The sequence below is a fragment of the Rhinoraja longicauda genome, chromosome 22 (genome assembly GCF_053455715.1).
Source record: "Rhinoraja longicauda isolate Sanriku21f chromosome 22, sRhiLon1.1, whole genome shotgun sequence".
NCBI lineage: Eukaryota > Metazoa > Chordata > Chondrichthyes > Rajiformes > Arhynchobatidae > Rhinoraja > Rhinoraja longicauda.
The window spans coordinates 7,003,636-7,018,599 of record NC_135974.1 but is presented as its reverse complement, the minus strand read 5'-3'; the positions used below and the strand labels follow the sequence as shown (position 1 = coordinate 7,018,599).

General features: G+C 46.3%; 1 protein-coding gene across 4 annotated transcripts in view; it reads right to left on the bottom strand.

The window, feature by feature from the left end:
• tfap2c (transcription factor AP-2 gamma (activating enhancer binding protein 2 gamma)) overlaps window positions 1-14,419 on the bottom strand; it is a 46,760-nt gene extending 32,341 nt beyond the window's left edge. For 2 of the 4 annotated variants that reach the window (XM_078419256.1, XM_078419255.1), the window contains exons 1-3: window positions 14,372-14,419; window positions 10,782-11,234; window positions 8,851-8,902 (exon numbers count right to left, since the gene is read on the bottom strand). In XM_078419256.1, coding sequence (XP_078275382.1) covers window positions 8,851-8,902; window positions 10,782-11,234; window positions 14,372-14,419 — 553 coding nt within the window. Of the gene's footprint in view, window positions 1-6,065; window positions 6,107-8,850; window positions 8,903-10,781; window positions 11,235-11,746; window positions 11,750-14,371 lie in introns of all 4 variants that reach the window. The other 2 variants (XM_078419254.1, XM_078419257.1) reach the window with 2 other exon arrangements.
• Between the last annotated feature and the right edge of the window lie 545 nt (window positions 14,420-14,964).

Sequence of the window (14,964 nt, the reverse complement as noted above, 5' to 3'; positions counted from 1 at the left end):
TAAACTGTGGCCCCTTGTTCTGGACTCCCCCAACATAGGGAACATGTTTCCTGCCTCTAATGTGTCCAATCCCCTAATTATCTTATATGTTTCAATAAGATCCCCCCTCATCCTTCTAAATTCCAGTATATACAAGCCTAATTGCTCCAGCCTTTCAACATACGACAGTCCCGCCATTCCGGGAATTAACCTAGTGAACCTACGCTGCACGCCCTCAATAGCAAGAATATCCTTCCTCAAATTTGGAGACCAAAACTGCACACAGTACTCCAGGTGCGGTCTCACCAGGGCCCGGTACAACTGTAGAAGGACCTCTTTGCTCCTATACTCAACTCCTCTTGTTATGAAGGCCAACATTCCATTGGCTTTCTTCACTGCCTGCTGTACCTGCATGCTTCCTTTCAGTGACTGATGCACTAGGACACCCAGATCTCGTTGAACATCCCCTCTTCCTAACTTGACACCATTCAGATAATAATCTGCCTTTCTATTCTTACTTCCAAAGTGAATAACCTCACACTTATCTACATTAAACTGCATCTGCCATGTATCCGCCCATTCACACAACCTGTCCAAGTCACCCTGCAGCCTTATTGCATCTTCTTCACAATTCACACTACCCCCCAGCTTAGTATCATCTGCAAATTTGCTAATGGTACTTTTAATCCCTTCATCTAAGTCATTAATGTATATCGTAAATAGCTGGGGTCCCAGCACCGAACCTTGCGGTACCCCACTGGTCACTGCCTGCCATTCCGAAAGGGACCCCTTTATCCCCACTCTTTGCTTTCTGTCTGTCAACCAATTTTCTATCCATGTCAGTACCCTACCCCCAATACCATGTGCTCTAATTTTGCCCACTAATCTCCTATGTGGGACCTTGTTGTCACGTGTAACAAGGTACAGTGGAAAGCTTTGTTGGCGCATGCTACCCAGTCCGCAGAAAGACAATACTTACAATCATGTTGTCCAATGTCCATCTACAGGATCATAATGGAAGGTCAAAGTGGAAACAAGTCATCAGGACTGATGGGGAATGGATTAGTGTGGGCATGTTAAATAGCTGCTTTGTCTTCATTATTTCTCTCTTGAGTTGGCAATCTTGTTACACCACTTAAATGAATGACACGGCCACTTCTAAAGAAAGAGCAGTCTGACAAAATGTCGTTAACTATTTCACTGTGTGCACGTTTAACCATTTGGATATGGGCGAGTTCTTCACCATGGGAAATGTATCCACTCAAAATCTACCCTTTCCTTAGAGAAACAGAACAGTGATGCAGAGTCGGTCCCTCTAATAATCAGTGGTTTTGAGATCAATATTACAGATCTGCTCCCAACGATCATTAAGTTGGAAACTTCCCGTCTTTTATTCAAATACAAAGTCCGTGCTGCAATCACAAAGAACCCATCAGCAATTACAGGCCACACAACTTCACTGCTCCAACCTCCCTCTTTCACAAGCTGGCCAATTTGCTAGGCTACTGGACGCGATTTTTACTAACCCGGACCAGGGCAGAGCTGTGTATATATGAGACAGGTCAGGTAATGTGAACACAGAGTCCGGTACCCGAACATGTCAGGAGTGCAGCTACTCAATCCTGAACCACACTGGATTGTCCTTTCACACTGCAGGGACGTGTAACATTAGGAGTGTTCAATGGGGTGAATATTCAATGGGGTGAATATTTCCCGTGCTACAATTGTGTTGGTTAGCCAGACCATAAATCTCTCTCCCTGCATTTGGTCCCATTAAAAAAAAGTAAACATGCAAACTTCCACAAATTCAATCACTGCGTTATCTTAGTATTTTATATGCTTTGTGAAATATTGATTTCGTACAGCACAGGATATGCCTCTCTTAAAGGGGATATTGACACCTAGTGGTAGTGATTGTTTTGAACATTTACTAGAGGGAGGGGGGGATGCGGCGGCTGAGAGATGCACACAGATGATATATAAGACCAGTATTGGAGCAGTCCTGACCCAAAACTTCACCTATCCATGTCCTCCAGGGATGCTACCTGACCTGCTGAGTTACTCCAACATTTTGCATCTTTCATTGCAAATCTTCACCTTCTTTGATGTCATTAATTCAGAAGAAACACTCCAACACTGTGAAACTGTAGGTTCAAAGATTCAAAGGAGTGAGGTTGGGGGGGGGGGGGGGGGGGGGGGGGGATTAAATGGCTACATAAGGGTTAGTGAGAAAGAGGGATGCTTGGTGTTTGGCACAGACTTGATGGACCAAAAGGCCTGTTTCCATGCTGTATAACTCTATAAGAAACTGCTTCAAGTGGCTCGTTTAAACTTGATAAATGCTGGTGAGACATTTTGGGTTGTAATGCAACTCAAAGACTTTCCAACGTTGAAGAGACAGAATGAGAGTGTGATAGTTAATGGCAGAGAAAGCGCAGGTAAGCATCAGCACCAGACTAAAGAAAAAATGCAAAGACTCTAGTGTGATTGAACTACGAGAGGGAAGTATTTCATGAAATAAAACTGGCCTCATTCTTTGGGAAAGTGTGGAAATGCAGAAAGAGCAACAGCTTTGCATAGAAATGCCATGGTAAACAACAGTCTGTGCACAGACACCGAGCAAGAGAAGATAAACCAAGGACAAAAATAAGTCTTTGTCATCAATGACATCAGACTTATCAGTATGGATGACTTCCAATGTGTTACATTAAGCAGGTGTTTGAGAACTGCCTTAAGATATCAATTAAAATCAATGCACATTGCAAAGTAGTTATGCTCCAACGATACCCGATGCAAGCAAACAAAGTTTAAAATGCAGTGATTTTGGCTAGACTTCCCATCAGAAGATATTCAAATGTAAAGGCAAGCTGAACATTTAAGATAATTAATGCAAGGTTCAACAGCCACTGCTCGGTAGAAAGAACTGCATGGGCATTGACATTAGGTACTGGAGTAATAGAACACAGGCAATGACTTCAAGGTACCAACCAAGGAGTGTTCAATACTGAAGCATCCGAATCTTCAGTGACATGTTAAGACAAGTTGAGGGAGTGCTTTGAATCATACTCAGCGAGGCAGTAAATCCAGTCGAACACATTCCATTTAGCAGCAGCTTGAAGGAAACCTTGGTTTGTCTGGCCTGACAGAACATAACCCCTGGAAGAACACTGATCATAATTGAAAACAATCCTGGAGTATCCCAGCCTGTCAAGCAACATCTCTGGAAAACATTGGTAGGTGACTTTCTGGATCGGGACCCTTCTTCAGATGGAAGAGGGGTGCAGTCCGAAGAAGGATTCCAACCCAAAACGTCACCTAACCATGTTCAATTTATGCTGCCTGACCCGCTGAGTTAGTGCAGCACTTTGTGTCCATTTGTGTAAACCAGCATCTGCAGTTCCTTGTTGCCACCTCATGGATCATACTGAGCCGTGAAAATGGTACACCACAGATCCCAGAAACGAACAATTCTACCGTTGCCAAGTATTGTAGATATAGCTGCTGATCCACATTAAGCTATGGTCCACAACTCTCAACGCCCAAGATGGATTCTACTGCATGTTCCCATGAACATTTAATTACAGATAACGTTTTGCACACTTTTTGAACTGGGGTGCTGCAAGTGTTACCATTGAGAATCAGGGCTGGAAGCATAGATTTCCAAACAGGTGTTTAAGCTGATGGGAGGACCAGAAGGAGTGGACTGCACAGATTCTGTGATGTGGTGTTTTGAAGAGACTGAAAGCAAAGATTTGAGATTACAATATTATGGGAAACTTGAAGCCTGCAATAATCATGGAATTCTGTTAAATCTGGATACCGTGAAACTTTGACGACGAGATATCTCTGACGGGTATGTTACCATGATGAGATGATGTTGATTTCACTCCAAGCCAAGTTTAATAGCTTTGGAGATCCTGGCACAGACTGATGCAGCAGGGATCAGAGAACTGCTCCCTCAGTATTGGACAGACTTACTGTCACATCTGTCTATATCTGACAGTCAGATTTCATGCAAGAGTCTCAGAGTGGTGACGAGAGATGGCAACAAATAGCAAAAGTATTGATGCTGCAGTGACTAAGCAAGCAGTCACAACCACACCAGTTCAAGGGGGCGGTTGCTCCACAATGCAATATGTTTAGAGCAGAGTGGATAAAAGGACATTGCAAAAATCAGTGATGGCAATTAGTACAGGATACCCCAAGTTTCTAGCTAGTAATAAAAGTTGCCAGATACTGAAACTGATTGATTCTTGTGAGAACCAATTATTCTCAAACCACCAAATATTAGCATTTTCAAAGGATGTTGTTAGTATTTCAAAAAAATGCAGTTTAGAAAATACCAGCCCAGCAGCCACAAACCAGCAGTACATTCCTGCAAATCATTAATCCTGGAAAAATTAATCCTCAGGATTTCTACCTGGATGCAGGCTCGAACGGGCAGGTAGCTTTGGGTGAGCTGGTTCAGAAGCAGGATTATCATTCAGCAGCCTGTCCTAAGATCACATCAGACTTGCCAAACTGCGTATGCTCCTGCTCTGACTTCTGAGGTAACTAATTATTCGAGCGTAATTGATATTCAAAGGAGAACAAATGATTATCAACAGCTCGTCCAACATACCTCAATGTAGAAAGTCGCATCTGTGGGATCTGACAGCTTGCCAGGAATTTTATAAATGCATCGCAATGTGTTAATCCTTTCCAGACAGTGGCACTAAATGTGCAACATGGTTACATTAGGGTATTATACACCACCTATGAAAATAATGTCATTGAATTTCTAAGCAGGTCTGTTTGGCTCATTGTAGATCAATTAAAAACCATGACGGACACAAAATTGTGAATGGGTTCCGATCAAAGGTTGATGCTGACCTCGATACAAAGTTCTCAATCGTTTAAACTATCTGCAGTCCAAAGCAAATAGCATCAACTGCAACAATCACCAGTCTCACATCTGGAAGAAACCACCTACTACTAATGCTATTGCTTTAGTACGCTGCACTCCCACAATAGCAATGTCCTTCCTCAATTTAGACCAAAATTGCACGCAATATCCAGGTGTGGTCTCACCAGGGCCCTGTACAACTGCAGTGAACTCAAATCCTCTTGCAATGAAGGCCAACATCCCATTAGCTTTCTTCACTGCCAGCTGTGCCTGCATGTTTACTTTCAGTGACTGATGTACAAGCACACCCAGGTCTCGTTGCACCTCCCCATGTCCTAATCTGACACCATTCAGATAATAATCTGCCTTCCTGTTCTAGCCACCAAAGTGGATAACCTCACATTTATCCACATTATACTGCGTCTGCCCACTCACCCAACCTATCCATCACCCTGCAGCCTCATAGAATCCTCATGGCAGCTCACACTGCCACCCAGCTTTGTGTCATCCGCAAACTTGGAGATGTCACATTTAATTCCCTCGTCTAAATCGTTAATATATATTGTAAATAACTGGGATCCCAGCACCGAGCCTTGCGGCACTCCACTAGTCACTGCCTGCCATTCTCTAAAGGACCCTTTAATTCCTATTCTTTGTTTCCTGTCTGCCAACCAGTTCTCTATCCATGTCAATACCCTACCCCCAATACCATGTGCTCTAATTTTGCACACTAATCTCTTGTGTGGGACCTTGTCAAAGGCTTTTTGAAAGTCCAGATACACCACATCCACTGGCTCTCCCTTATCCACTCTACTTGTTACATCCTCAAAAAATTCATAAATTCCTTTATGATCTTACCTCAGTGGTTTCTGAATTCCTCCGTGTCTAGGTGTTTACTTTAACCTAGGGTAGTGCGGATGTCTCTTTCAAAGATAGACACAAAATGCTGGAGCAACTCAGTGGGTCAGGCAGCACCTCTGCAGAAAAGGAATGGGTGCCGTTTGGGGTCGAGACCCATCACCTCACTGAGAGGCAGGGAGGGGAAAACTATAGGCTTCTCTTTCAAAGGAAAATTATGATCGAGGATACATTTGCTTTACCTGTCACGTATGTAAATCACTATTTTGTCAGGTGACTGCTTTGCATTCACTCTTGTCTTTAGGGCCTAGTGAAAGCAGCAGGTTAATGAAGTTCCTAAAACTATCAATAAAGTCATAGAATTGTCCAGCACAGAAACTGGTCCTTCGGCCCACTGTGTCCTTGCCGACATTTGTGCCCATTACACGAATCCTATTTGCCTTCACTAACACGAGATCCTGCCATGCCTTGCCTATGTAAATGTCTCTCTAAATGTGTCTTAAAGGTGGTAATTGCACATGATTCCACCACCTCCCCTGGCAGTGCTTTCCGGATATCAATACTTTGTGTAAAACTTTTACGTCTCAGATCCCCTTTTAGTATTCCTACTGCTCTCCTTCACCCTTACACTAGTTCTGTCATACACATTAAGGCAATTTACAGAAACCAATTAACCTACAAACCTGTACGTCTTTGGAATATGGGACGAAACTGGAGCACCCAGAGAAAACCCATGTGGTCACAGGGAGAACGTACAAATTCTGTACAGGCAGCACCCATGGTCAGGATCGAACCTGGGTCTCTGGTGCTGTAAGGCAGCAACTCTTCCACTGAACCACTGTGCTGTCCATATATACAATATTTTAACTATTTACCTGTTTATGTTGCTCTTTGTCTGACATGCTTCTATCAGGTCATTCCTCAACCTCTCACTCCAGGGGGAACAGCTCCAGCCTATACAATCACTCCTCTTACCTAACACTCTCCTATCCAGGCAACATTCTGGTGAATCTCCTCTGCACCCTCTGCAGTGCAATCACATTGATCCTTTAGAGTGGTGACCAGAGGTGCATACAATACTCAAATGTGGCTCAATCAGTGTGCTATAAAGTTGTAACATAATGCCCCAACTTTTATAATCTAGATAAACAAGTTAACACTGATGCTGTTAATGAAGCATTGCTACCTCCTATTTAAAGAGGTATTAACACCATCGCCTGCAGAGAAATAAGAAAACAAAGGTTGTAAAGTAGCAGCATAAATCTGCTGCACTTCAACAAACAAACAAGGTCCATAAACTCGGAAGCATTTTGGAACTTCCCAAAAATAACAGAACTTTACTGCTCAGGCAGACAGAATCATGCTCCCACCTCATAACACTGACACTAAAATGAAGCATAAATGCACATGAACCATCCATTGGTTTAACAGCTGAGAGGAGGAATTGATTATAGAGGCAGTTTGAAACCATATTTCAACCAGTCCTTCACACTAAATTATTTTTAAATCACACACTAATTTACTCTTGAAAGTGTCAACCCACAGTTAGTCACTGTTACCATCTCACAACAAATTAAATGGTTTCCTATATTATATCCTATTATGACTAGTAAGACTAAGGCAAAGTACTTGGTTGACAGTTTCCAGAGATTTCAACAGAAAAATCCCACAGCCACACTCTCGCCTTTGGTTACCTGGGGAGTATATTGTCTCAGTTTACCATCTTCCTGCACCACTGTGAAAACTCTTCAAAACTGATTCAATAATTCTACACACCCGGCCACAATTAGAAACTCGGAAATGCCAAGTTCAACACCTTTCTTTTATTCCAGATTTGCTCTCAGCAGCATTCTATTAAAGCCAGTGGCCACCAGGTTAATCCGGTATCCCAAATCCAAACACTTCACCCCATCAGACACAGGACCAACCCATGAAACACATCCCATGTAATTACAACTCAAGTTACAGAGGCTGAGAGGACACTTGGCTCTCTGCAGTTTGCGATTGGAACTTGTTTAACCAAACTAAACCTTGATCTTGTATTGGAGCAAAATCACGCAGGGCCCTCACACAAAGCAGACTCCTACAAATGCAGTGGACAAAGCCCTGACTCCAACAGGCAAACTGTGCAAACTCGGGCAGGCAGAAAACCACTGCAACCAAAGGAAAGCAATTTATTCACAAAATGCTGGAGTAACTCAGCAGGTCAGGCAGCATCTCAGGAGAGAAGGAATGGGTTTATTCACAAAATGCTGGAGTAACTCAGCAGGTCAGGCAGCATCTCGGGAGAGAAGGAATTGTTGACGTTTCGGGTCGAGACCCTTCTTCAGACTGGAAGGGTCGCGACCCGAAATGTCACCCATTCCTTCTCTCCTGAGATGCTGCCTGACCTGCTGAGTTACTCCAGCATTTTGTGAATAAATACCTTCGATTTGTACCAGCATCTGCAGTTATTTTCTTATACCAAAGGAAAGCAATATCACAAAGTGCTGGAGGAGCTCAGTAGGTCAGGCTGCATCTGTGGAAGGAATGGACGGAGGGCATCTTTAGGGTTTGGGGCCCTTCAGTCTGAAGAAGTCTCCACCCACTACCTCGACGGTCCATTTCCCTCCACTGATGCTGCCTGACCCGCTGGATTCCTCCGCCAGTTTGTTTGCATCTCTTGTGTCTCAATGTCTCATATTTGGGTTGTGGGAGGGAAAAATCCTGGGGTCACAAGGAGAACAGACAAACACCACACAGGCAGCAAGCAGTCCAGGTCAGGACTGAACCCGGGACTCTGGGGCTGTGAGGCAGCAGCTCCACTCCCTGTGCCATTTCGCTACCTCTTCCCCTGCATTATAGGGTCCTTATCCATCTTTTGGGAAGAGGGGAATCTAAATATAATGTAAAGCTCGTCGATTTCCAGGAAACAAGCCATGGTCAGACCAGGTCCAGGACAGAACAAGGCGATTCCAGTCCGTCCCGATCCAACTGCATGCCCTCGATGTGGTGAATTGTTCACTAACTCTGCCTGGCAAACGCTGGGGAAATGAATGGAGCTGGAGTGCCTGTTAAACGGGCGGTCGGTGCCGCCTGCCCGGAGCTGGGCTGGGGTTGGGAATGAAGCTGACGGCGGCCACCCTTACCTTTCCTGATCACCCCTTGGTCCTGCATCAGCATGTTCGGGTCCTCGGCGTGCTGCAAACAAACATAAATCACCGTGTAAAGGGCGGCTCCACGTTGCGAACAACCCCCGCTGCCCGGAACCCGACGGGCTGTGTCTAATCCAGCCTTTCCCCTTTACACTGACAACTCGCAGCGACCACAACCAAAGCACAGAATCACCGCGCCCGTCCTACCTGTGCTAGATATTTAAACCAAAAAAAGAGATCAAATATATTTAGGACTAAACTGTGAAGGATTATCTGTAACACCAAAATAACAATGAAATATTTGTAGGGGTGGGGGGGGGGGGGAGTATCTAGAGATGAAATATTATCGGGTTACGGTATTTAAATTATAAAGAATAAGAAATAAAGGGGTATACAATGGAGTGAATCTTAATTGGCCGTTCGCGGCCAGAAATGTGGGTACTTAGCGCTGCACTGGGCGACACCAGCTCGCCCAGTGTTCCCACACCCACCCGCACCCTCCTCACACCCCAAGCCTGTGGGGTGATGGAAGTGCGCTTCACCTTCTGCCCAGCCCCCCTGCCCTCCCCTGAGCAAACCTATGTCCCAGCCCACCCTCCCCGCCCACCGGCCTTTAACAACTTCCAGGCCGTCACTACCTCGCGTTTAACTGCTGCATCTCGTGTTAAAAATATATATATCCTCAGACAATAATATCCCATACATCCCAGTCAGGTGTGAAACCACCTGCCGACACCCACAGAAATAATGTAGCCGTAGCATTTAACAAATACATTTACATGGGTTAAGTCGAGAAGATGACGGTAATTTCTTGATAAATGATGTCAACATATATTTAAGCCATTGGTGTTAATGTTGACTGTTAGGGTACGCTGGAAAGGCTGGTACAGTTGATACGGTCAACGTTAGAATTTGCTGTTCTAGTGATTTGAGTTGAAAATTTACTTCACTTTCGTGTAAAACTTGTTTTCGATTTGTCAGTGAGACCCGTTTCATTCACTCTGTGAGAGGTTCATTTGCCTTTGGGATTTTATTTGCATTTAGTGGGAGCTCTAAGCTTTTTAACAAAATAACTGCTGATGCTGGTACAAATCGAAGGTATTTATTCACAAAATGCTGGAGTAACTCAGCGGGTCAGGCAGCATCTCAGGAGAGAAGGAATGGGTGACATTTTGGGTCGAGACCCTTCTTCAGACCCGAAACGTCACCCATTCCTTCTCTCCCGAGATGCTGCCTGATTTGCTGAGTTACTCCAGCAGTTTGTGAATAAATAAGCGTGTTCCGAGAGGGAGCAGCCCGTCTGTGGCGTTAACCAATGTGTACTCTCTCTGACCCATCGCTCAATCCTAATCACACCGCATCGCCAAATCAACCAGCCCTCGTTCTAATGGAGGACTTTTATATTTGCATCCCAAATCGAGAACAGTTTCTGTCCGTGTCCTTCGCTGAGCATGTCTGAGCCCTTCTACCGAATATGCCCTGTAGTCCTTCCAATGGACAATTATCGGCGAATTTGAAACGATTCCCTTTCGGGAATAACCGGAAAAGCTTGTTCAGATGTTCGCAGAGATAGTTCAATGGCCATTACTTAGCAGATCCCTTTCCAGACCTCCCAATTCGGTCCCAACCCAGACTACAGGCTCCAATCGATTTATTCACAAAATGCTGTTGTAACTCAGCAGGTCAGGCAGCATCTCGGGAGAGAAGGAATGGGTGACGTTTCGGGTCGAGACCCTTCTTCAGTCTGAAGAAGTTTGGATATTTAGACTGAAGAAGGGTCTCGACCCGAAACGTCACCCATTCCTTCTCTCCCGAGATGCTGCCTGACCTGCTGAGTTACTCCAGGATTTTGTGAATAAATCGATTTGTACCAGCATCTGCAGTTATTTTCTTATACTACAGGCTCCAATTCCAGCTTAGTTTACCTGCACCTCCTCCATGGTGTGAATGGCTTCGTGCATGTTGAGGTTTTCCACCAGCGCCGTGTCCATGTGGTGAGGACCCGGGATGAGGATGTCTGGGCGGCGGATGTCCAGCCGGGAGGTGCGTGGTTCCAGCGACGAGAGGTGTGTGGCGGCGCTGACCCGCTGGTGGTGAGAGAGCACCGTCTCCTGACCCTGACGGGCCGGCCAGCCCGGCCGCTGCTGCTGCTGGGGGTGGTGGTGTAGCACGTTGAGGGAGTAGGGGTCGCCGAGGTGAGAGTAGTGATCCGAGGACTGGGTGTAGGCCAGGGGCTGATACGGAGGGGGGAAGTAGGGCGGCCCGAAGTCGGAGCTCGGGGTGTGAGACAGAGGAGGGGCGGCAGAGTACAAGTGCTGGGTGACAGCCCCGAGCTGCGGCAGGCGAGGGGTCCCGTTGCTGCTGCCATCGTGTTGGTCCTGGGGAAGAGAGAAAAATAAACCGGGTTACCGACCATCTGAGCCCCGGAGAAACATGGAACTGCAGATACAATAGTCAATAGTCATTTATTTGTCACATACACATAAATGTGCAGTGAAATGAAAAATTACCCGCAGTTCAACAATAAGACCAATAAGAATAATCAATAAAAATGCAATAACACATACAATCATAAACTAACACCAAACAAAAGAAACATCCATCACAGTGAGTCTCCTCCAGTCCCTCCTCACTGTGATGGAAGGTCAGAATGTATTTTCTCTTCCCTGCCCAGGGTTTATTTTAAAAGACAAACACAAAGTGCTGGAGTATAAGAAAATAACTGCAGATGCTGGTACAAATCGAAGGTATTTATTCACAAAATGCTGGAGTAACTCAGCAGGTCAGGCAGCATCTCAGGAGAGGAATGGGTGACGTTTCGGGTCAGTCTGAAGAAGGGTCTCGACCCCGAAACGTCACCCATTCCTTCTGTCCTGAGATGCTGCCTGACCTGCTGAGTTACTCCAGCATTTTGTGAATAAATACCTTCAAAGTGCTGGAGTAATTCGGCGGGTCAGGCAGCAACTCTGGAGAACATGGAGACTCTTCGGGACTCTTCTTCTCACTCACCTGGACCCTGGTACCTGTACAAACGGACAGTCCATGTGTCCCATCTATTGCTGCACGGGATCAAAGGGTTCATCTGATTCTCTTCCCACAGGTTACAGATTGTGGATGATCAGCCATGATCACAATGAATGGCGGTGCTGTCTCGAAGGGCCAAATGGCCACCTCCTGCACCTTTTTTCTATGTGTCTATGTTTCTAACTTCCATTTTATCCGGCACTTTCTGTTCTTTAGTTTAGATTTCCCGTTGTCCACGTGACTAATTTTGTTTTTTATTCCTGGGCACCGTTGATATAATTAAGAGTTGGAAAGGCTGCTTGGTCGGGGTCGTTCATTTTAACTGGTGTAGCTCTAAAATGTTGTGTTAATATTAACTGAAATTTAGAGCTGAGAACGGCGGGATGTTGTGGGGCATCTCTACGGATGGGAATAAGGATGACAGCGCGGAATTTAGCATCGGTGACATTTTCCAGGACTGAAGTTTCTAATATCAAAATAAAAATCTCCCAAACCAAAATAACACGCCTGCTCCTCATTCCTGTCAAAACTCGGAACTTTAATGGTCGGGCATTCAATAATAATGCATTGCACAATAATAATCAAATTGTGACAGCCTTCATTATCGTGCGCACCCGTGAACCAAAATGCCTGTTACCGCGTTAATGATTCTACTACATGCGGTCACAACAAATTCGCCAACATGGACTATCATTTCTAATAGGATTTTGTAAACCACAAGCAAGCATCTAATGAGTTTAAAGCCGAATTTTAGCAACTATAGCCATTAACCAGGATTATTTATAATTGCAGTTATTGTTGTGTAGCCACTGAATTCTACGCCGAAATAAAAATGTCCAAGACATTTCCTGAGAGCAAAAGAAAATAAAGTTGTAAATTTGGACCAGAATTTGAAACCAGGTGGAGCAGCTGATAACAGACCGTGTGCTCATTGTGAATCAATTTAAGCATAGGCGCACTTTCTGTATGGGTTCAAATGCATAGAGCTGAAACAGTGGCCGGTTCGAATAGACAGCAGTTCCATGTCAAGCGCCATAAGAGTCCCGTGGGTTTGGACAAGACTACGAGAGTCAATGCAAACACAAGACAGACAGTGTGTGGAGAACGTGTTCGACCTGCCGAGCAGGATGGAGATCCGTAACGATCACACTATGTGGTGCTACCTTGAGTTAATGAGAGCTGCTCCGCGTCGCACGACAGACAGACAGTCTGGTGCCCAGCACCAGGGACTGTTTAGGGCCATCGGCTTTTAAACGAAAAACATAAAGCGCCGAGGAGAGAGAGGAGACCAAGATCGAGCCCAGAACGCACACAGCGTGGTTGGTTCTGGAGGAGGGCGAGTTGAGTCTCGCTTTGTTGAAATTGCGCAAACACTTCCACGTAAAAGTTCTAACCAAACAGGACGATTTCCTGATGTTGGGATCAAACCCTACGAACTGACACATGGATGTGCATTGCATACGAGTGACTGCGGAAAGCGAGAGCATTAAAACCCCCTCTCTCCGCGGGTAGTTCTGTCGCAACACTCTAAGCCTTGATGTCTGCCAGGAAACAAAACATTGGAGGAATTCAGCGGGTCAAGCAGCATCCGCGGAGGCAAAAGGTCGACACTTCAGGCCAAGACTCCGATCCTGATCGTCGACTTACAGCTTTAGCCGTCACAGATGCTGCTTGGCCGCTGAGTTCTCGCAGCTTTTTGATGTTTTGTGCCGGATTCTAGCATCTCAAACTCTTTTGTGTGAAGTCCGTCTGTTCTGCGAATCCCCACTTCAGCGATGCACCTTCCTGCCCCAGGAGAGGTGTGTGTGTATGTGGGGGGGGGGGGGGCAGGGGCATTGCTGGCCTTCGCTTCCTTGTGCACAGGTATCATCAGAGTGAATCCTCACAGAGCCGTCAGGTTGCGCGGTCCAGTAGCGCTCTCGGGCACCCAAGACTCCAGATCCGAGTCTGCCTTAAAAACAACGTTACCGGGTCCGGACGGCAATGCCCGCTTGCAGCTTCAATCGATGGATCTCAGAACCATCCACGATCTCCTCTGGAGCAGCTTGGAATTTGTAACTACGCGAACGAGTCCAAACCAAAGGTCTAGTTAAGCAAGAGTTGTCTAATGTCAATGTGAAAGTCTACGGACACGAATTAAGGCAGGGACATGAATTGGACACACACCATGACGGAAGATGAGGGGAAAGTGCTGTAAACTGCCGAAATAGTCCCTGGTGTTTCTTTACTTAACAGGAGTTGACCTGTTAACAGTTGAACTTAACCTGGGGATTTGAGTAACGAAATTTACTTCAGCACTTTGTCTAGTTCTGAAGGGAAGAGGTATCTCCAAAGTTAAAAGATAGACACAAAATGCTGGAGTAACTTAGCGGGACAGGCAGCATCTCTGGAGAGAAGGAATGGGTGGAAACCCTTCTTCAGACCAAAATTAAAAGAGCATTGAAACCCCGCTCGTTGCAGCAGCAGCGCCGCCGCTCTCGATCGCTCTCACCTCGCAATCGTCTTCGTACTTGACGTTGTCAGCTAGTTTCCACAACATGTTTGCTCCGGCGTCAGATCAACTGAGAGGCAGCGCTGGGTGTCTGCCCTCTCTCCCTCCCTCCCTCCCTCCTCCTCTCTCTCTCCCTCCTTCCGCCTCTCCCTCCCTCCCTCCCTCCGAGTGCCGCCCTCGCTCCCCGTGTGCGCAGAGCCACCGACCCTCTGCTCCTCCTCTCGTGGTCAGCGGGGCTCGGCCTACCCTCCAATGAGTGCGCCGATGGGCGGATGGAAGCGGCCGCCTTGGTCCGCCCCTGGGCGGGACTCTGGCCGCGATAGTGCCCGCCTGTTGTTGCTGGTGGGTGGATCTGTGGCCGGAGCCCCTTGCAGTGTGATAGAGCCGGTCAGTGGCTCGCTGCCGGCGCCAGCTTCACATCCAGTCCCCAATCCCCCCCCCCCACCTCCTTAACGTGGTCCTACTTTCCACGGCAGCCCGTCCATGCGCTAAATCAACGTCCACACCCCGCCCCATGGCCACAAATGCCTCCCCGCTCACACAAAGCTCCTCCACGGAGCATTATTGATCTGTGTTGTGGTGGGAAGGAACTG